At 31.3% G+C, this 21,388-nt stretch overlaps 1 protein-coding gene across 2 annotated transcripts; it reads right to left on the bottom strand.

Annotated features, from left to right (window-relative positions):
* Positions 1 to 1,740: 1,740 nt before the first annotated feature.
* On the bottom strand, positions 1,741 to 19,017 carry LOC105341558 (neprilysin-1). 2 transcript variants are annotated; one of them, XM_066078534.1, is made up of 22 exons: positions 18,803 to 19,017; positions 12,695 to 12,888; positions 12,574 to 12,606; positions 11,955 to 12,116; positions 11,689 to 11,772; positions 9,948 to 10,153; positions 9,629 to 9,808; positions 9,285 to 9,371; positions 8,838 to 8,977; positions 8,649 to 8,742; positions 8,224 to 8,352; positions 7,512 to 7,610; positions 7,347 to 7,424; positions 7,047 to 7,150; positions 6,239 to 6,297; positions 6,035 to 6,086; positions 5,349 to 5,416; positions 4,743 to 4,873; positions 3,767 to 3,832; positions 3,431 to 3,535; positions 2,628 to 2,704; positions 1,741 to 2,430 (listed from the first exon to the last, which is right to left on the bottom strand). In XM_066078534.1, the coding sequence occupies exons 1-22, from the start codon at positions 18,856 to 18,858 to the stop codon at positions 2,331 to 2,333; spliced, it is 2,304 nt and encodes a 767-aa protein (XP_065934606.1). In that variant the 5' UTR covers positions 18,859 to 19,017; the 3' UTR covers positions 1,741 to 2,330. The 2 variants fall into 2 exon arrangements, with proteins under 2 accessions (XP_065934606.1, XP_065934607.1); XM_066078535.1 differs by lacking the exon at positions 18,803 to 19,017 and adding an exon at positions 13,027 to 13,151.
* Positions 19,018 to 21,388: the final 2,371 nt, after the last annotated feature.

The raw sequence follows: 21,388 nt of genomic DNA, 5'->3' as shown, positions 1-21,388 counted from the left end.
ATAAAATACGACGTGACATAATTGCATCTGAAATATGCATAATAAAATAAATCTACCTTGTTTTATTTTGTTTTTTTAGCTTTTTAGTGGACCTTACTAGGCTTTGTAATTTGAGTACGTCTGTAAGAATTCTACGTTTTTTATGCTCGATATTTTAATTGTAACATTTGAAACTGATTTATATGTTTGTAAAGTTTTTTTTCTTTTTTTAATGTTGCATCTGTAGATTTAAGCCGTTTGTTGCATTCGTTTAAATATGATAGCTGATGGAAGGAATGTTGGTTTATATTGTGTTTAATGTTATACCGTATTCAAGAGTAAAAGCACTTTGCACTTCCGTCGCTCTTCGCCAAATATCTCATAAATTTTATATCTGGTCTCATTTAGATTACTCAGTGAAAGTATTTTTAACAATATTAACATATTCCAAGTATTGATGTATAGATATGTTACATTAAATATGGTGATATTTTAGCCCAAACGGGAAGAACTACACACGAGGCATGGTTTTTAACGACTGATACGACAAAGAACATCTCAACATTTGTTCAAACACGGTCAAACAATGACCAAAACACTTCTATTTCAGCAGGTACATGTATATTAACATGTAGTTTATTTAAATGCGGCGCTCTTTTTGAAGTTAAATATAATCAAAGCATAAACTAAAAAAAATGAACATAAATAAAGTTGTCATTGCTGACTACTTAATTCATTTAATAGTGCTATTCAACGACATAAGCAGACAGCACGCTTATGTATCATAAAATATCCGATTCTTTAAGGAATAGATTGATCATTTGTTATCTGATGTTTTGTATTTTTTAATGATTTAGTATTTTCAAATGATTTAATGCTTGTATTTGAATATGCAATATTATTCAAAATATTGCAGAAATGCGTTCTATAATTAGTTTTAATAAATATGTTGTGTTTTTTTTCAAGTTTATTTAATCGTTGGAATCAGTGTTGCAGAAGTTACATTGATTGCTTTTGGAATATACATGTATTGTACAACGACACCATGAAACCCACTAGGTACAGGAGAGAGAGAGAGAGAGAGAGAGAGAGAGAGAGAGAGAGAGAGAGAGCTACATGTATATGGTATTGATATAAGGGTAATAACGCACCCTTGTTACCTTTTACGCAGAGATAAAAGTCTTCCTGATGGAGAATACAACAACGACAGTAAATATTCATCTCATGATTAATCGTAAATAGTTTATGAGAGCATTCCTCAAGAACACTTCTCATGAGAATATTACATACAAACAAGGACTTTCCGGACAATATGTGCAACAGAGCCTTCCAACAAAGACCATATATATGAAACAAACTGCGTTCACTCGGAAGTCATAGGGTAAAATAAGAATTATGATTGCCGCAGAGATGTACATTTATTTTCTATAATGTAAATGCTCAATATTATAATTGTTACGTGTGAAAGTGTGATTTGCACGTTTTGTATAGTCTCGTTTTGTTTAACATAAGAGTGTACTTTTGACATTTTATTTTCATTACACTCTACATAGAGTGCCTTATTCCATTTGGCATGTCAAGTACTGAGCAGGAAACTTTTGTTACATTTAATTCCGAACCATTAGATGATAAGTGGGATAAACATGTTGCAAAACAAGGAAATGAACTGGAAACATATGTCTTAAAATACGAAATGATATATTAAATCTAAAAATGTAAATTTATTCATAATGTTTTATAGGAACCCCTTCCTTTTTAAAAAAAAAAAAATAATACATTGATATTTGTCTTTCATATACATGTAGCTCCCCAGCGGGCAGTTAAAAGCTATACTGAACTTCGAGTTGTTTTGAAGAGGTCCATTTATTCTAAAGAGATAATGATAAAGTAAATATCTACTAAGACACCCAAAGACGATTGATTATTTTTATTTACGGGGATATAAAATACGACGTGACATAATTGCATCTGAGATAGGCATAATAATATAATTGTACGTTGTTTTGGTTTTTTTTTTTTTAGCTTTTTAGTGGACCTTACTAGGCTTTGTAATTTGAGTACGTCTGTAAGAATTCTACGTTTTTTATGCTCGATATTTTAATTGTAACATTTGAAACTATGATATATATGTTTGTAAAGTTTTTTTCTTTTTTTAATGTTGCATCTGTAAATTTAAGCCGTTTGTTGCATTAGATTCTGTCCCATTAGATGAAAAGTGGGATAAACATATATATGCATGTTGCAAAACAAGGAATTGAACTAGAAACGTATGTACATGTATGGCTGACAATAAGAAATAACATATTGAAAATGTAGATTTATAATAATGCTTTATAGGAATTTCTTTTTTTTCACCAAATGATGCATTTGTCTTTTGGATTCATGTAACTTCCTACAGGGCAGTTAAACGCTTTACTGAACTCCAAGTTGTTTTGTAGAGGTCCGTTTACTCTGTGGAGATAAAGATTAAGTTAATATATACTAAACACTCCACAGACGAATATTCATGTTCCTTTACGAGAATATAATATACGATGTGACTTAATTGAATCAAATATATGCATCATCATTATTATATTTCAAGGATAAGGAAAATAATTTCAAATCTATTTTTTTATTGCCTTTAAATATTATATAGTGCTTATTACCTGGCTTCATAATTCGAGTGTCCGTCTGTAAGAATTCTACGTGCTGCCTCCTCAGGTCGTACCAAACCACACCATACCTGCGGGTAATTACAAAAAATAAAATGATATGTATACATGTATACATGTATGCCTAATTTACCAACCGCAAATGGTGGAGAAAATAAGGCCCCTATGGGAAATCATACTAATAGCAAATAAAAACCTATTATGCTTACTGTCATTTTCAAATTAAAAAACCAATTGATTCCAAGCTTTTCGTGCAAAAGCCCAGATACTTTATTCAAGGTTTTGAAATGGTAAATTAAAACTTACTAATCAAAATAGATTATAAAAGTATGAATATGAAAAATAAACTTAATTTAAATTTTAGAAAATCGAACAACATAGTTTACTATTATGGCCAAGTCTAAAATTGGCTAATTGTTAATTGTATTGGTTATGCATTACATGTGCTCAGTCATCTTGCTAATATTTAATTAAAGCTGAATGAAGATGAGTTATGAAAAGACATATGTATTGTACCATCTTTTTACACGAACGGGCATTCATTTGGAGACACGTGTGTATTTTTTACAAAAAAAAATAAATAACTGAAAACTTATGGTCAATAACATTTAGTAAAACTATGATTGGAATTTTTCCACAGAATGTCAATATTTACACTATTCAGGATCCGTCAGAATCCGTATATATATATATATATATATATATATATATATATATATATATATATATATATATATATATATATATATGATTCAGCCAACTAATTAAAAGGGAATAATGATGAAAAATATACGTACATGCGCTGCGCTTAAAAAGAAGAGCTGTTTGGGGGTGTAGTCAAGACCCGGTAAGAATGGCTCAGATTTCCCCTTTCTCGAAGACTGTAACCATCTTTCGTATGCCTAAAATTATTTAAGATGTACATCATAGATTTTCCGCACAAACGCCTTTTAATGAAATGGTGGTATTGTAAATGCGACATTGGAACTTAATAGAGAATGATGCACACTGTAAATATTTAATTAATGATAATAGAGATTGCCAAAGACGTTAATTGCATACTTTTATTTTGAAATTGTACTACAAATTTTCAGTTTGATTGTTTAAGAAGAAATTGCATTGTAATCACTTACCAGCCAGCTTTCTTTGAGCCCTCCGTTGTCGGCTATATTCTCGCCCAATGTTAATTTGCCATTCAGCTATTTTTTTAGAAACAGTATTGATGAATCAAATATATTGAATGCTTATAATAAGCTATTATAAATGCAAAATAAGCATCAACTAAAATTACATTAAAAATATATATAACAAATTGTTCCAAGAAAAAATAATATCGTTTTTGATACATGTACAGAGAATTGAAAGATAATGGTAAAAAAATGTTTATCCTTAAATAGTCTGTTTGTTGATGGCGATGGGAAACAGAATGATAACAAATTTAACTGTTGAAACTTTGTATCATCACAATACTTAAGATATTTGTTATTAAAGAACAAAGTTTAAATTATCAGAAATGAGCCATAATCATAGAGCCAATGTAGCATTTTAACAGCCGTTTTAGACGTAATTTCCTTGATAGAACATTACTTGTTGTATTATAAACACTTTTGTCTATGATCTATTTCGCCTTTCTGGTGGGAATTTATAGGAAAATAAATGTTCTCATGAAAAAAAAATTGCCAATACAGAATTTTTTTTCTCCAGAAATGATTTTTTTCTATGGTAATTCAAATTTTAAAAGCCTTTGAACAAAAATTGAGAAAAACATTATAAAATTTAAATCTGGAAGTAAAGTCAAATTTTCTTCGGTAGACACTCTTTTTTGAAACGAAAATCGTGTAAAAAATAACCTTTACCAAAGTAATTCGAATACAGTGTGTCTATAAAATAAGTCCTAAGATGTATTTTTTTCTCAAAGGAATGCTTATTTCTAAGGGTCAAATATTTTAAAGATAAATGTTTCACAGGTGAAACTGCACAGGTTGTTTGATGCTCTATAGGCAGTAGTCTATCATGCATTAGACTGGTAACATATCTTTAAAATCCTCAGTCGGGTGCAAAAGGGCCAACGTGGAAATGCGTGATAATTACATGTACATAAATTGATACCTTTTTTCCTGCCTCCTTCACTGTATAATTGCTGTACTGAGAAACCATACACTCCGCCCTCTTCTTAAAGTTTATAATGGACGCATTGGACCACCATTGCTTTAAGTTTCCAGCTCCATCATACTGCCGCCCTGTATACGCAAGATTGTATACTTAAAAACATGATGAGGTTCAATGTCGAACTGTATACATGTTTTCCAGAAAGATAATTCTGTTTTGATTAGTGTGTAAGAAATTTTAAATTTGATAGATGGATGTAGGTAAACAAGAACATTTTGCAAATTCAGAGATGCACTTTTTGGTCATACCCGATGAACATGAAAATTCTAACCAAAATAATTGAAAATATTTAAATACATGTTACATGTATGGTACCTCAGAGGTCAGACTTAAATTTTACAGGATATAGTCATTCATGATTACGTAAAATGTTTCATACAAATAAATTATACCAATTAAGTCATGATGAATTGTAATATCAGTTTATATAGTTGAATTCATTATTCCTTGTTAAGAAGAAATCAAAGACTTTAAAACTTCAAGGATTTCCACAGTAAGGTCCTATTTCTCACGAAAAATCATGGTATCATTTTTAAAAATAAATACCTTGGTCATCAAAACCGTGCGTAATTTCATGACCAATAACGAAACCCATTCCACCATAATTGAGGTATCTTCAAAAGAAGTTAAGAACCTTTTATGATTAGGGCCTAATTAATATGGTCCATTAAATTGATGATAGTATTTTTATTGTACAAATAAGCTTTCTTCGTACATGTATACATATGAAGCTATTATATAACTTTCATTTTGATCTAAATGCACTCAACTTCGAAATATGACATCATAAAGTTAAAGTTGTGTTTTTCTAATTTGTGAAAAAAAAATATAAGAAAATTCATATATTTCACTGATTTTGATTGGATTCTAAATATTGAGTCACATCTGACGTTTTCTGCCAGTGAGTGAAATAACATGAGACAAATAGATGAAGAGTATATCATATACCAACTGTTCGACGAAATTACAAATCAATTAAATATATCTGAAACACTTCTAACAATTTTGAATTAGTTTGATTCATATCATATATGCAAATGAATAATCATATATTTAACTGAATTTATCGCACACAAATATGGAATATTTACATTGTTTAAAAAACCACAATAACCATCAACATAGCTGCAGATTTGCATTCAGATTTGCATAAAAGTTAAAACTTTTTGTAAATATATAATGCCTAAAACTTACATTTATCATTCAAATAAGTGACATTTTATATTACTTACTGTGGATAACCGTTTTTATAGCAAGGCGGTTGTAATATTCCAGCTGGAAACACTGGGTAAAAAGAAAACAGAGCAATGTTACAGTCTTTTTTAACATGAATGACCTTCATCTTTTTTTTGCACGAAGAAATAGCCAATAAATTTATGTTGTGCTTATCAGAACAGGAATGAACAGCGATGACATAACAAAAGAGGCATGCTTACTGATCTGATTCTTTGTCGGGCTGTAATAAGCGTCAACTGTAGCTGGGGGCATCATCCATCTGTTGTCAAAAAATCATAAAATATTACAAGATTTTTAAAGCAGTACACCAATCTAAAAACAAGATATGACAGTGAGTAAAATATGGCTCTGGCTTTTATCTATCTAGCTATATATCTATCTATCTATCTACATGTATCTATCCGTTTACGTCTCTGGACTCAATACATAGGAAACGTGCCTTCAAACATCAAGGAACCGTAAATTAACTGTTAAATGTCAGCCATGTTGGCATTTTAGTAAAAGTTTATGACTTTTACATAAATTTATTGCATGTATTAAAAATGTTAAAATGTAAATGACTAAAACAGCTTTTTATCTGTGCAAAAAGGTCCAAATATTTGCAAGGTGATGAAATTGTGAATTATATCATTATTTTCATGTCATTTATTCTAAATCGATAAAATTTGTATTTTATTTCATGATTCATTCGGAAAAATATTATTGATAGAGAGAAAACGATTTATCTGTAAGTTGCATTTTCTGTGTACAAAGGTCAATTTGTGTGTGTCTTATAATAAAGAAAACTTTAAGATTTTGGGACGCAGGATCCAACATCTTTACAATGTACGTCGATGGTTTGAACTTGCACCGCTAACTTAGATCTGTCTGATTGGGACACACCTTCTGCAGATTCAAAAACAACCTTTGTTGCTGTATATGCCATAGAAATGGCGTTCAGTTTTTCTTTTCATGAACTTACATCGCTTTTTGTTTTACATGCAAGTCTTTGACAAAAGCTAAACCTACTTGCTTCTGTCAACCGGTTTTGGAAGCTCTTGAAGGTTGTCCTTTGTTTCCAATTTTGAGTACAAAAGGACGTTGTCAAAATAATTTGTCTCGTTAAATTCATGCTGGAATTTTAAGGTAAGAATATTGGTCTAACAGAGGTAAATTATTGAAATGAAATGCAAAAACGGTGTTCATAGTAGTACATTGATTCAAAATTGTTGAATTACTTAAAATCATTTTGATTAAACAGTTTTACGAATTTAACATTAACATGTTTACGCTTCAATGATATTCTTCTTTATTATATTCACTACTCACATCCTTATATTTCTCGTTCAGAAACGTGTCATTTTTTATTTTTGCTGAGTATCCAATTCCCGACTGCATTTTGTCTGCCTGCAATATAGTGACATACTATTACTATTACTAATATTACTATTAGACCAAGCGGCGTTTCAAGTTTGTGGACATGTCAATGAGTACCTTCTCTATAGCTTTTACAATGGTTTCCGTGTCCATCCATTCATTCTTCTGTAATAAATCTTTCATCGCTGACCGCAAATTTTCTATCATTTCATCTGCCTGTTATAAATAATGAGGCGGATACATCATTAATTTAAATACATAAAGGCAATCGCCAAACTATTCTTGTAAATGTTTAAGGTTATTTTGAGAGTTCGGTTGCACAGACAGTGGCGTGGGCCTATACAATTCTTACATGTATATGAATCAATCCGCAACATAGAACCGAGTTTTCTAAAAGAATGTAACAATTATTACAGTTATTCATTAAAAGAATAAAATGTATTCGAACCATATGTGAAAATAAAATCTTCCTAAATTGAAAGAGAATAATGTAATTACAACCTTTATTGTTCACAACAGTCTCATCATCACATCATCACTTGAAGCATTTTTATAACAAACCTTCAATTTTATTGACACAATGATAGAATTGCGCATGCATCAGATGGAAATAAGGTTCATCAACGATAAATATAAGTTACTTTTTAAGAGGGTAGTAGAACGTTTTCCTAGAATTTGTGCACCGTAGATTCCAACTTTCTAACATGTAAGAAAATGTAGCTCCCAGGTTGTCGGTCCGAATATATTCAGCCGTGCAACTACTTACAACAGAGTCTGCACGATTTTATTGGAGGCGTGAGATTTATTTTCTCGTGAGATCACTATATACCTTGTATTTAGCCTGGCTGTCAAAAGCTTCCTGCGCGAAATGCTTCCCAACCGCTGACCCCATGTGGCTGTTCACAACACCAACACAGGTCTGCCAACGAGGAGGTTGTACTGCAGAACCAATAAGTGTCTACAGAAAAACACATATGTAAGATGAGAGAGAGAGAGAGAGAGAGAGAGAGAGAGAGAGAGAGAGAGAGAGAGAGAGAGAGGGGTCGCAAAAGCACAACTTTTTTGTATATTTTGATGTTTATTTTACAGCGTGGGATGTTTGATTCTTTTACCATGACTTTTATTAACCCTCGAGAAATCGAGAGCGGGGCGTGTTTTGCAATATAGCATTGTTAAATAATACCCTCTTATATCATGTTAGTTAAATACAGAAATTGATATCTTAAATATGAAAAGTTAACTACATTTTCTTACCTCTCTGTAGCTGCCGTATGCATCTCTCACCCTTAAAGGTAATGCATCACTCATCATTTTCAGAGTAAGCCAAATAACGTAGTTCTGTACAGTTCTTAAAAAAGTTTGAACAAAGTTCTTCATTTAGTCGATCTTGTCGATCATATAATCAACGCATGTTTCGTGTTTTATTTAACAACGTTTGTTTACCTTTTACTTCTAGTGTTAAGTTTGTTAACAATTCTTTCCATATAATCCGGGTTTCTATTAATCACAGTTGTCGAACTATCTACGCTGATGTTGAGATCAACACCGCCTAGCGTGGCTTCAAAATATGGTAGCCATTGAAACTGTAGAAGATTTGACATCACAACACATGCATTACCCCAAACAGACTTCAATGTCATTATTTGCTATTTTGTGTCTTAATTATTCAATAAATTCAACCACATAGATAGATGATATATTTTTTTTGGTAGCATAACATAGTTTACTTTTTTATGTTTTTGAATTCATATTGATTGATAAGTAAATGACAACAATTCTCTAATTACGAATAAAGAAAACACATTTATCTATCAGACACGGCAAATGCTTCTTATGAAAGTTATAATTTACTCTGATTTGAAGTGTTATTACATAAGAGTTCTTTATTACATTTGGGTATCTTTTCTGGAGCTCTCCTATCGTCATTTTGTGGTACAACTTTTCATCATCGTGTCTTTCGTCGGCACGCATGGTAGCCTGCAGCACGAAATAAAAGTAAATCCACGAATAAACACCGTAAAATATAAAAAAAAATGAAATGATTTGCAGTTGCAAAAATTACAATAAATGACCACTTCAATTGATAACAAAAATCACAATGTTACACGATTGTATCTGTTAATCTTCTGACCTAACACTTTTTTCTTTGTAATAGACATGTAACTATTACCAAGGGTAAATAATATGCAAAAGTAAATGAAAAAACCCACAAAAAGGATAAAACTTGCTCTTACGTTAGCAATCTCAATTTCAAAATCGACAATATCTTGAATATCGTTAAAAGCTGCTATTGCGTCAGCTCCAAAAATGATAGCTATTTCCTGGGCGTATTTTTTATATGCCACTAACTTCCGGTCATTCCTACCCCTCAGGAAGTACTCCCTGTCGGGTAATCCAAGCTGAGGCTGGTCAATCTAATATAAAATGACATACTTTACTTATAATGTATGAAAAATGTGTATATTTTGGTGCGTTCTGAAATAGCAGTTAAATGCTTTTATGGTATGATTGATATTGTAAAACCAGCGTAAAAGTAAAAAGAAATATTCTTACATATAGTGTATTTCTCGTGGGATTCGTTGAATCATCATGCACGTACATATAAATTAGAGGCGGGTTATTGGTGTGCAAATTTGTTTTGCTCAAAAGATCTATCAAATTAAAAGTGTCTTCTTTCCAGTCCGGTCTCAACACCGGCCAACCCCCAAGCTCATGAATCATTCTGTTGGCGGAAGTGAAGTTATCTTTTTCTATGGCATCTTCAAGAGAATGCATCGAAATGCATATAAATAATGGTTGACATCTCTTTTTTTTAAATCACTAAAATTCATTGAAGTTTAACTCACCAATCAATATCTCGTTATCAAATCTAATTACATGTATATGCAATATTATAATGCATATATCACCGTGGTAAATGTGCAAACAAGCTCTTGTGATATTTTTACTGCACTAGTACAAATCAAATGCGTAAGTCTACACTGTAATAATGAATACATATATGAAAATTGCAGTCATTTCATTCTCATCATGACAATATTTTTAAAAAATTCTTTTAAAATTGAATCTTTTAATTCGTAATTTTTTTTTTGTTATCAAACATTCTTTCACTTAAATGCTTCAACTGTATACAGTTAATTGCAAATGATATCATTAAAAGATTTTAAAAAGCTACAACCGATAATGACATTGTACGAAATGAGATATGATTTTACGATCTACTGGTACGCCCCCCCCCCCCCAAAAAAAAATAACCGGTGGATAACTGAAAACCATACACCTTTACACTTCGCAATGAGATATGAACTTTCTAATTCAAAATAAAATTCAAAACATGTTCAAGTTTAGTTTATAATTTTGATAGTGCATACTTTAAGAATTTGGATTTGAGTGTAAATAATAATTGGTTATTATTAGTTATGTTGTTTTCTTAAATTAATGCAATTTTTTCCATACTATATGTAAACACCTTTTTTCAAAACTTTTGAACAAACATTTTAATAGAATTGTTAAATAGTAATAAAAAGGAAACCATTCGGGCTTTTTGGGATTTGATCACACCTGACCGTATTTGATCATCTCATAATAACCAAAGAATGATTCCTTATTCCTTTTATATTACTGTCTCGACGTACGGAGCGAATCTTAAAAAGGGATAAAAAACGCGATTCCCTATTATGTTAAGTTTGTCTCGTAAACAAATTTGTATATCATTTTACAATTGCATATTTTTATATTTTACATAAAAATTGATTAAAAAATCGGACCAATCAGGTTTAAGAATGTAAAAGAAAAATGAATGAGATATCGTCATCTAAGCAACTTTAGTTTCATCGGAAAGGAAAATCATGACTCATTTTTTGGAAAGAACAGAAACGTTTGCCGAAATTATTTTGTGATAGTACAGCAACTTGTTAAATAAATAAGTAATCAACATCAGTAATTCAAATAAAAGATTAAAACACTTTTTTTTTTATGATAAATGATTATTTTTGGGATTCGTCACATCTACTTAAGAAGGCTCATCAGTATACAAACGTCAACACCATATTACATGTAACAAATACGTTGCATTGTGCATTTCATGTACTATATGCGTAATTGTTATGCTTCATGTCTGTTGGTCACTATATATTCAATACTCATCTAGTTTCGTGCAAGCCTCTGGCTCGTGCACTATGTATCAAACCCTGATTATTATTTAAGCTAAGTACAAACACAAGACAACACTATTAAATAAATATCAAAGTAATTTTGAACTTTTTTGGGGTGGGGTGGGTAATCATACAGGTACCTAAGTTTAAACACGACTTGTATAGTTTTTTGGCTTTCTTCACAGCTTCGATGTCACCGTCTTCTATCTCTTTCTCCAGTATATCTGTAAATTATCATTGACTTAATTGATCATTGGATCATTGCTTTTTCAATCATTGATTTACATTTCTTTACAAAGATAGTGTATATTCAAACAGAAAATTATGATAAGTCATATCTTCTTATATATTTTTGAAAAACATAATTGATATACATAAGTAAATACTAAACTTAACTTGTACTTACATTTTAAAATGATATTGACCGAGTCTTCCACGTGGTAGAACACACTTGTGATAGACATTTCCTCTGGAATCACTTGCTTCTTCCGCCACATCCCACAGGCAAACTGAAAGAAATTGTTACACGGGTCTGCTTTGGGGTCTATAGAGTCGAGTAAACCGGAAGCTGAAATGAAGAACAAAAGATGGTTTTTTAAAATTTTCAGAAACTAAACAAAACCTTTGGAAACCAAGAAAAGTTTTAACTAATTTTGGAACCTATTATGTAAACGTAACATGCCAATTTAAACGTTACGTACAGATTCTTACCTCATGAATAAAAAAAAGTGGTTTTAATAACAACTTCCACGAAAAGAAAGAGTTAGAGACATACGTAGATTTTTCGACTATATGGCACTCTCCAATAAATGATGTCATGTATCTTACATCAATGAACATAAGGTTTTTAAGATCAACTGGGCACCAAGATCAACACTAATCAAAATAATATTGCATGCATTTCCCGCTACAGGTACATATGTATATCTAGAAATCATAATATCATGTTAGTTTGGCTTTTTCAATATATTCATTTTTTAAAAAACACTTTCAATTACTAACCGATATCTATATTAAAATCTCACCTGCCTGGACACAATCCGGTGAGTTACATACATCTGTTAAAAAACAAGTTATGTTAATTAAGCGAAGTGGGTCTTATAATGGCAAAAAGTGCAACCTAGCAGAATTCAAACTACCCCATACCTCTTGTTGTAGCCGGTAAGGCATTATGAAATTGCACGTTGTTGGTCTCCCGGTCTGTTTTGTCGTCATTGCCTTCATTGTTTGTAACGACTACAACGATTATGGCAATTGAAACAGCTAAGATCGAAGCCAGAGCTAAAATCAGAATGCAATAAATCTTGTTCCATTTGGTCTGCTCTCTCTTGCCTTTGAAACTAAAACCGAAAACAGTTTGAAGGAATAGCAGTATGCAAATGAAACGTGTAGTTAAGGATATTTATACTCAGTAGAAAGAAAGGTAAATGATAGTAATGTTATTTCGACTAGAATATTACATGTATGCATATATTTACCAGAAAAACTTCTCACATGTATATGACAGGCGCATAATTTTGCCGTTTTTTAGAAATTCCTGATTTTATCTATTGATCGTAGGATTATTATTGCTTTAAAAAATACAATAAAAAAGGTTTAATTTGCAAACCATAATTTGTAAAACTACTTTGTTCCCGATATTTTTCTTTACTATTTCATTACTTTTCAATCCCAACTACAAACTACATAGTTACCTAATCTGCCTTGCTTGGTAGTTATTTAGTTTTAAAAATAACTGTTTATCTATTAAAACTTTTATTCATCCGAGAAGGCAGTGCATGTGTTTAGGTTTGTTTTACATTATATGTACTATGACCAGGATTTTTCCTTACAGGGGCATGGTGACGATTTTGGTCAAATTCTTTTTTTAGGGTCTTCCGTTTCCCACGGAAGACCCTCTTGTTATTCTACGGTTTCTTTTTCTTTATTAGGGTCTTCCGTTTCCAACGGAAGACCCTCTTGTTATTCTACGGTTTCTTTTTATTATTATTCTATATTTTTCCTCTGACATTTTTCGAGAGCTATAACTCAAAAACTATTTGGTCGATTTTCACCAAATCTACAGGACTGATAGAACATAAAACGTGCTTGCGAATATAAAATTTTGAGCTGATGACGTCACTTCCGGTTTGAGATTTTGAGGATTTTGTGAATTTTTAAGGACCATTTTGTCCACGTAACTCCTCCGAAACTAAAGGGTATAGAAAAGTGAAACTTTCAGGAATATGTAGATGAATGTCTTTACATGATCCTCTGTATTGGACATTGTGGAAAATGCGCACGGCGCCGAAGCTCGCCCGAGGTCAAAATTTGGCAAAATTTTAACACGTTTTGCAAAATATCTTTTAACCTGTTGATAATTTGTTAAAACATGTAATGCAAAAGTTGTTAAGATTTAAACGATCGTTTGTTTTGATTTAATAACAAGGGGCTGGCCCCTTTAATTAGGGGCCAGGAGGGCTCTAAAGTCTTTTAATTTTAACTCTTAACTGAGCAATAATTTGTCATTAATTATAGAAGCAAAAATGTTCATTGTACAGCTGTTTATCTACACAGTACCTTATTTTAAACATTTGTTACGTAATTAGGGGCCAGAAGACCAACACTTTGATCATTAATATCTTAAAAAGGAGAAATATTTTGAAAGGCAATGGTGAACAAAAGTTGCTTAAAATAATGTTCTTTAGAACATGGTACCTTAAAATTTATGGTTTGTGGCCCCAGTAAGGAGTTTAAGGGTCGGCCCCTAAAACACTGTTGTTAAGATATCTCCAAATCGGTCAACAATTTCTGAACACTTATTAAACAAAATATGTTTATATTAATAAGATCTTTTATTTAATATTAAGAAAAAGGGACTAGCCCCTCAAATTAGGGGCCAAGAGCGCTCTAAAATCTTAATATAATAACTCTTTACTGAAAAATAATTTGTTATTATTTATAGAAGCAAAAATGTTCATTGTACAGCTGTTCATCTATTCTGGACCATACTAAAGTCATATGTTACATAATTAGGGGTTTGAAGGGGCCAGAAGTCCAAAACTTTGATCAATATTTTTTTCTTGAAAAGGAGAAATATTTTGAAAAACATTGTATTACAAAAGTTGCTGAAAATAATGTTGTGAACAATGTGATACCTTAACATTTTTCGTTGGTGGCCCCAGTAAGGAGTTGAAGGGTCGGCCCCTAAAACACAGTTGTTCCGATATCTCTATAACGGTTAATAATTCGTGAACACTTGTTGAATAAAATATGTTTATATTTGCGAGACCTTTAATTTGATATCAAGAAAAAGGGGCTGACCCTTCAAATTAGGGGCCAGGAGGGCTATGCTACAAAGTCTTTTTATAGTAACCTTTTTTAGAGCGATAATTTGTTATTAATCATAAAAGCAAAAATAAAAGGTTTATTAAGTTTAATGTAAAACTGAAATCCGTTTTAAAATCGGCCGATGCATTACAAAGATATAGGAAAATTGACTTTTCTGGAAATTTTGATTCCACATTCTTGGTAAAGAAAAGAATGTTATGTTCATAGTTTAATTAACTCGTACCTAAAATATATCGATAATTGTTAAATCGTACTTAAACACATTCGGATTTGTATTTGCTAAGTCGTTCTTGAAATTGATAATGTTTTTGCTAATTCGTACCTAGAATCATTTTGATTTTGTGAACTCGTACCAAAAATAATTCGATTTTTTTTTCCTTTTGTTTTATTTACTTATGTTTATTGGTTTAAGAACTCTGCTTCTTAGAGACAGTTTTAGCTTTACCTTCGACATTATCGGAAGACCCACTCGTTGCTTTGCAACGAGCTTTGCTCTAGTTATTCTTTTTTTTCTTTTTCTGACTTTTTTGGAGCGCTATTTCTCAAAAACTATCCAACCGATTCGCACAAAATTTTCAGGACGGATAAAACATGATCGGCGCTACATATTATAGATTTTTTTCAAGATGACGTCACTTCCGGTTTCAAATATTGACGATTTTGTAAATTTTTAAGGGTCATTTTGTCCACGCATCTCCTCCTAAACTAATTAAGATAGAAGCTTGAAATTTTTAGGGATTATAGATGAATGTATGTAGATGTACCCCCATGCTTCCAATGGTGAAAATTTGTAAAGGCTTTATAGCTCGCCTGAACCTGAAAATTGGCACCAAATTTTTTCACGAAATTTTTGCACATTTTCTGTGATATCTTTTGATGTATAAATATTTGGTAAGACATGTAATACAAAAGTTGTTTCAAATTACACGGGTTTTCATTTGATATCAAGAAAAAGGGGCTGGCCCCTCAAATTAGGGGCCAAGAGGGCTGTAAAGTCTTCTTACAATAACTCTTTACTGAATAATAATTTGTTATCAATTATAGAAGCAAAAATGTTCATTGTTGGGCTGTTTATCTATACAGTACCATACCTAAGTCATGTGTTACGTAATTAGGGGTTTCAAGGGGCCAGAAATTCAAAATTTCGATCATTAATATATGAAAAAGGAGAAATATTTTGAAAAGCATTGTAGAACAAAAGTTGCTTAAAATAATGTTCTGTACAATATGCCACCTTAATTTTTTTTGTTCATGACCCCATGTAGGAGATAAAGGGTTGGCCCCTAAAACACATTTGTAAAGATATCCTAAGAACGGTTAACATTTCGTGAACACTTGTTGAACAAAATATGTTTATATTTGCAAGACCTTTAATTTGATATCAAGAAAAAGGGGCTGGCCCCTTAAATTAGGGGCCAAGAGGGCTGTAAAGTCTTCTTACAATAATTCTTTACTGAATAATAATTTGTTATTAATTATAGAAGCAAAAATGTTCACTGTACAGCTGTTTATCTATACAGTATCATACCTAAGTCATATATTACGTAATTAGGGGTTTCAAGGGGCTAGAATTCAAAACTATGATCATTAATATCTGAAAAAGGAGAAATATTTTAAATAGCAATGTAGGACAAAAGTTGTTCAAAAAAATGTTCTGAACAATATTAAAACAAGCATTTTGTTGTTAGTGGCCCCGGTAAGGGGTTAAAGGGTTGGCCCCTAAAACACATTTGTACAGATATCTCGAGAACGGTTTACAATTCATGAACACTGTAGAACAAAATATGTTTATATTAGCGAGACCTTTAATTTGATATCAAGAAAAAGGGGCTGGCCCCACAAATTAGGGGGTACAAGGGCTACTAAGTCTTTTTATGATAACTCTTTTCTGACCAATAATTTGATATTTATTATAAAGCAAAAAAGCAGCTTTTATGAAGCTTAATTAAAAACTGAATCCGTTTTAAAATCAGACGATGCATTACAGAGATATCGGGGTTTAAAAATTGATTTTTCCGGAAATTTTTTATTCCGCGTCCTTGGTTTAAAAGATAGCGTAATGTTCAAAGTAAAATTAACTCGTACCAAAAATAATTGTTAAGTCGTACTTGAACACATTCGGATTTTTTGGTTAAGTCGTTCTTGAAATCAGAGAAGTTTTTGTTAAGTCGTACTTAAAATCATTCGGATTTTGTTAAGTCGTACCAGGAATAATTCGATTTTTTTCATCTTTTTATTATAGTTACTCTTGTTATTGGTTTAAGAGCTCTGCTTCTTACAGGAACTTCCAGCTTTACTTCGGACATTAAAGGAAGACCCACTCGTTGCTTTGCAACGAGCTTTGCTCTAGTCTGTTTTTATTATTTACAATGTTTAAGGAATGCATTCCAAATGATCAAATGCAATTTGAGAGTCAGACGTAGAGGTATCAGCAAGATACAGAGCTTATACTTTTTTGTTAGGTTAACATGGCTCGTGCCCTATTTATGTTTACATAGGTTCAATATACCAGGAAAAAATCTTTTTCACGCTTCTTATTTATTTTAAGCATAAATAAACAGTTCCTTACGTCTAAACCTGGAATTTTCCCTTCAGCATTCAAAACGTAAAATCTTTGTTTACACAGTAAAGAAACTCGCTAATAACTCATTGATTGACACTCGAATTTTGGTTGCCTATTGAAAATGCCTTACCAAAGCATTGTAAACATTATAATCGGAAAAATAACTTTTGACCAAAATCGTGATTATGCCTATTTAAGGTCAAAATCTTAATAGTAAATGAAGGGTGCCTACCGGTTTATAAAACTCAAGATAAAAATTCTATTAATGATGCTTCATAACAATATCTTTGCTCATAGGGTGTACCGGGGCTTAAATGTTTGGTAAACACAATGAATAATCATGTTTTAAACAACCATTTTCTATGCAATATGAAGGATAAAAGTATCAAATCTCGGAGTTTTGTCCTTTTTTGACTAATGAAATATATCTATAATGCCTGCAGTCTCTCCAAAAACGGCATCAAAAAAGCTCTTGACCTCCTTTTTAAAATGATTTCAAACTAAATATAGGTACCGTGAATACTTTTCTCGTGATTAAATATAGAATGTCAAAATATTGTTTTATTTTCTTCTTAATTCCTTTAAAGCCGTAAAATACGGGAATAGATTCATCAAATGAATTATGAAGTCATAATGTTTCTGGCACCAAAAAGACACTCTGGAATCATTTACTAGATCTTGACCTTAAATTGAATTTGGGTTATTATCTTTTATCTTTTGTGCAAATTGACCGATGCTTTCCTCTAACGATTAAGTAATGTAAACAGGAGCAGGTAGATATTACGGGAAATTTAGGTCAAAATATCGTATCTCTATGCATTGCGTAGTGCAAGGGGTATGCAGTGCATGCATGTACTATTGTCCCTCAAAACAGAATGTATTTTTGAAGGTCCCCATATAAAGGACAAATAGGACAACGACTGAAAAAATTCTCTGCTAGTCTTAACCAATACTTGATAATTTTTACTGATCTTATTGTGCGTGTTTTATTATTAAAAGTATCTTTAGTTATTTCTCAATTCAAGTTTAACTTGCTTTCTAACAAGAAAAATAGGAACAACCAAAGTATGACAAAAATATAAACTAGATCACGCTTCTCTCACTTTTTCTTAATATTTTGATATAGAATTAATTTCAAACTGAAAACATTTAAAGGATTTAATTAGTGTCAGGCTAGGCTTACTAAATACAATCATTGACTGATTTGACTAAGACTTTAAAAGAATCCCCTTTAGCAAAAAGTTAAGCATTTTATGACTTCATAGTGTAAAGGTATAAAACAAACAATTCCCCCATTAAACAAAGAAGACTGCTCAGTATAGTTGGTACACGAATGTTATTATAATTTAAAAAAATCTTACCTAGAATGAAAATCGTTTTCTGATAAATCCGCCAGATTTTGTTTTGTTGAAGACATAGCAATTGTGTCTGACTGCAAACAGCACTGTGTTTGGACCTGCAACTGATTCTAGGTCTAGGTTATGTTACGTGTAAACGTGATCGCACTTTTAAACTTATCTAAATATTCATTTTCAAAAACCATATGATTAGAATGAAAAAAGTTGATAATATTATTCTTGTAATTTATCGACAAAAAAACTGATTTTTTTTGAAAAATATTATATTATTTATATTCAAATCTTTAAATATAATCCTCTTATTTTAAAATAGAAAATTTATTATAAAAACATGTATTTATGTTCGATTACTCTTGATCCGTTTTTAAAGATATTTGGTTTAACATCACAGCTTAGATTTATTTTCTTTACTAATATTGATCGATACTTCTCTGCTTGCCAATACTTTTTTTTTTTACCAAATTCAGCCAAGGTAAGACGAGGGAAATGTTTTTATTTTCGCGTATATATACGTTACAACAATGCAAGAAAAGTGAAACAAGTACCACACATTCCAATTTATATGCTTGACAAAATTCAAAAGTCAAATATCGAGTAATAATTAAGCAATATACAGAGTTTGAAATTCTGGGGTTTGTAAACATAACTCAATCTTGATATTGTTTACATAATTTATGTGTTTTATTGGTATAAGTTTCAATCCAATTTTGCTTTCCTTTGTTGATTACATTATTTATGAACACCTTGCATCAGGTGATCTAGCAAAATCTTGCTTGCCATGCGTCATTTAATCATTAAATAGTTACTTCCTTACTTTACATTATTTGTTTACAAATATGAGACCCGAGCTTTGATTACAAATCAATGAGTTCTTGCATTCGTATTTCACTTCTAATATTCTTCATTTCATCACTTAAACTGCATAAGTAAAACAGCGTATACATAAGAAAGTTAAATATAAAATTCTGATTTCAAATCGTGTCTAAGCCCCTTTAAACTGATTTGGTTGGTTATTAAAGACATGATGTACTATAACGTATTCATTTTATACATCACATTTTAAGAAAATCCTAAGTTAAAAAAGTGTATACCAGATGTTTACATTTATCATTTCATGTGAAATTTGTGTAAATAAACTTTGTTCGTTGGAATTTACTATTAAAATATTAAAATAGTATTATTCATATATCTTTATATTGGTGCATGATTTTTGATTTCAAGTTTTACATTTCTTTCCAACATTGCAAAAAAAACCCCAGGATTTTTTCTTACTCTTAAATTTTGATTTAATGGTACTAATATTTCCACAAAAGTAAGAAGATTTGGTGTCTCTTGCTAGAAACTGATTTCACTGTTCACATATTACAAGTTGAGGAGAGTGTTTATTGTAGTATTTTTATAATTTGCTTCGCGGTGCGGAAATTTGAAACATATATATTACGATAGTAAATGTACGAGTGTTTACAAATTGAAACTTAACGAGGCCTAGTACAGTTCGAGTACGCACACTTTTGCGCAGCGTTTTACTGAGTATTTGCATTGTGACTTCATCTTTTCGCTTGGTTGACGCCATGGCGTTATGATGTAAACTGCAGATATTCAGCAAACTTTTAAAAAAAAATAGCTCGTTTCAGGAATACAACTGATATATTATTGTAGAATAAACATAAATGTATTGAGGTATAAGCTTTATTTTGGCTTGGGTCGAAAACATGAATGAGATACAGCAAGCCTAGCACTCACGTTTTCTGACCCCCCGCACCCTAACTTTTGCTTAATGCATGTGTTTTAAGACAGTTACCACGAATTTCATATTTTAGACCCTTGATATGTGATGTTATATATAAATTTAACACGTAGATATGTCTGAAGGTTTTAATAATACTATATAAAATCACCGTTTCCGCCTTTGTCAAATAAAAAAAAGCTAGCCATTATTTGACAAAGTTGTGAAATTAGGCATCCACATTTTTTAAAAAAAAAACCCATTGAATAGACCGGGAGTTAAAAGTTTTTTATTTGATCATTTGATGCCCTTGAGCAATAACTTTCTTATGTGGAACAAGAAAAAATTCCTTAGGGCGGAGAAAATGAGCAAAATTGATACATTTCAGGCAAAATCACATAGGGTCATATGTTAAATACTAACAATCTTTGAGACCTCCCCTAAAAAAATGATGTGATAAATGTCAGATTTTTAAAAATTGTTAAAAGAGTAATTATATCAGTAGAAATTCATTATAAAAAATTCATTAAACAAGAGGCCAATTGGCCTTAACGGTCACCTGAGTAGCATATAACCCATACACAAACTTGTCGAGAAGTCTCATATATGCATTTAATTAGTTTTCATTCTGGTGTAGAAAAATTATAAATCTGTAATAACAACCACCTCCCTGCCTGAAATCATCATTCAAAAAGAGCTATGAAACCTATAATTTTGGTGAAAAAATTAAAGATCTGGTCTACAAAATCATGAATTCAGTTTTCCTTTCAGGTGTGTGGAAGTAAAGAAGATAATTTATTAACATTATATGCATTAACACCTATACATCCAAATTGGCCCTGCCCTAGAGTCAAAACCCATAC

Source organism: Magallana gigas, chromosome 3 (assembly GCF_963853765.1).
Source record: "Magallana gigas chromosome 3, xbMagGiga1.1, whole genome shotgun sequence".
Taxonomy (NCBI): Eukaryota; Metazoa; Mollusca; class Bivalvia; order Ostreida; family Ostreidae; genus Magallana; species Magallana gigas.
This window is presented reverse-complemented; position numbering and strand designations above follow the sequence as displayed.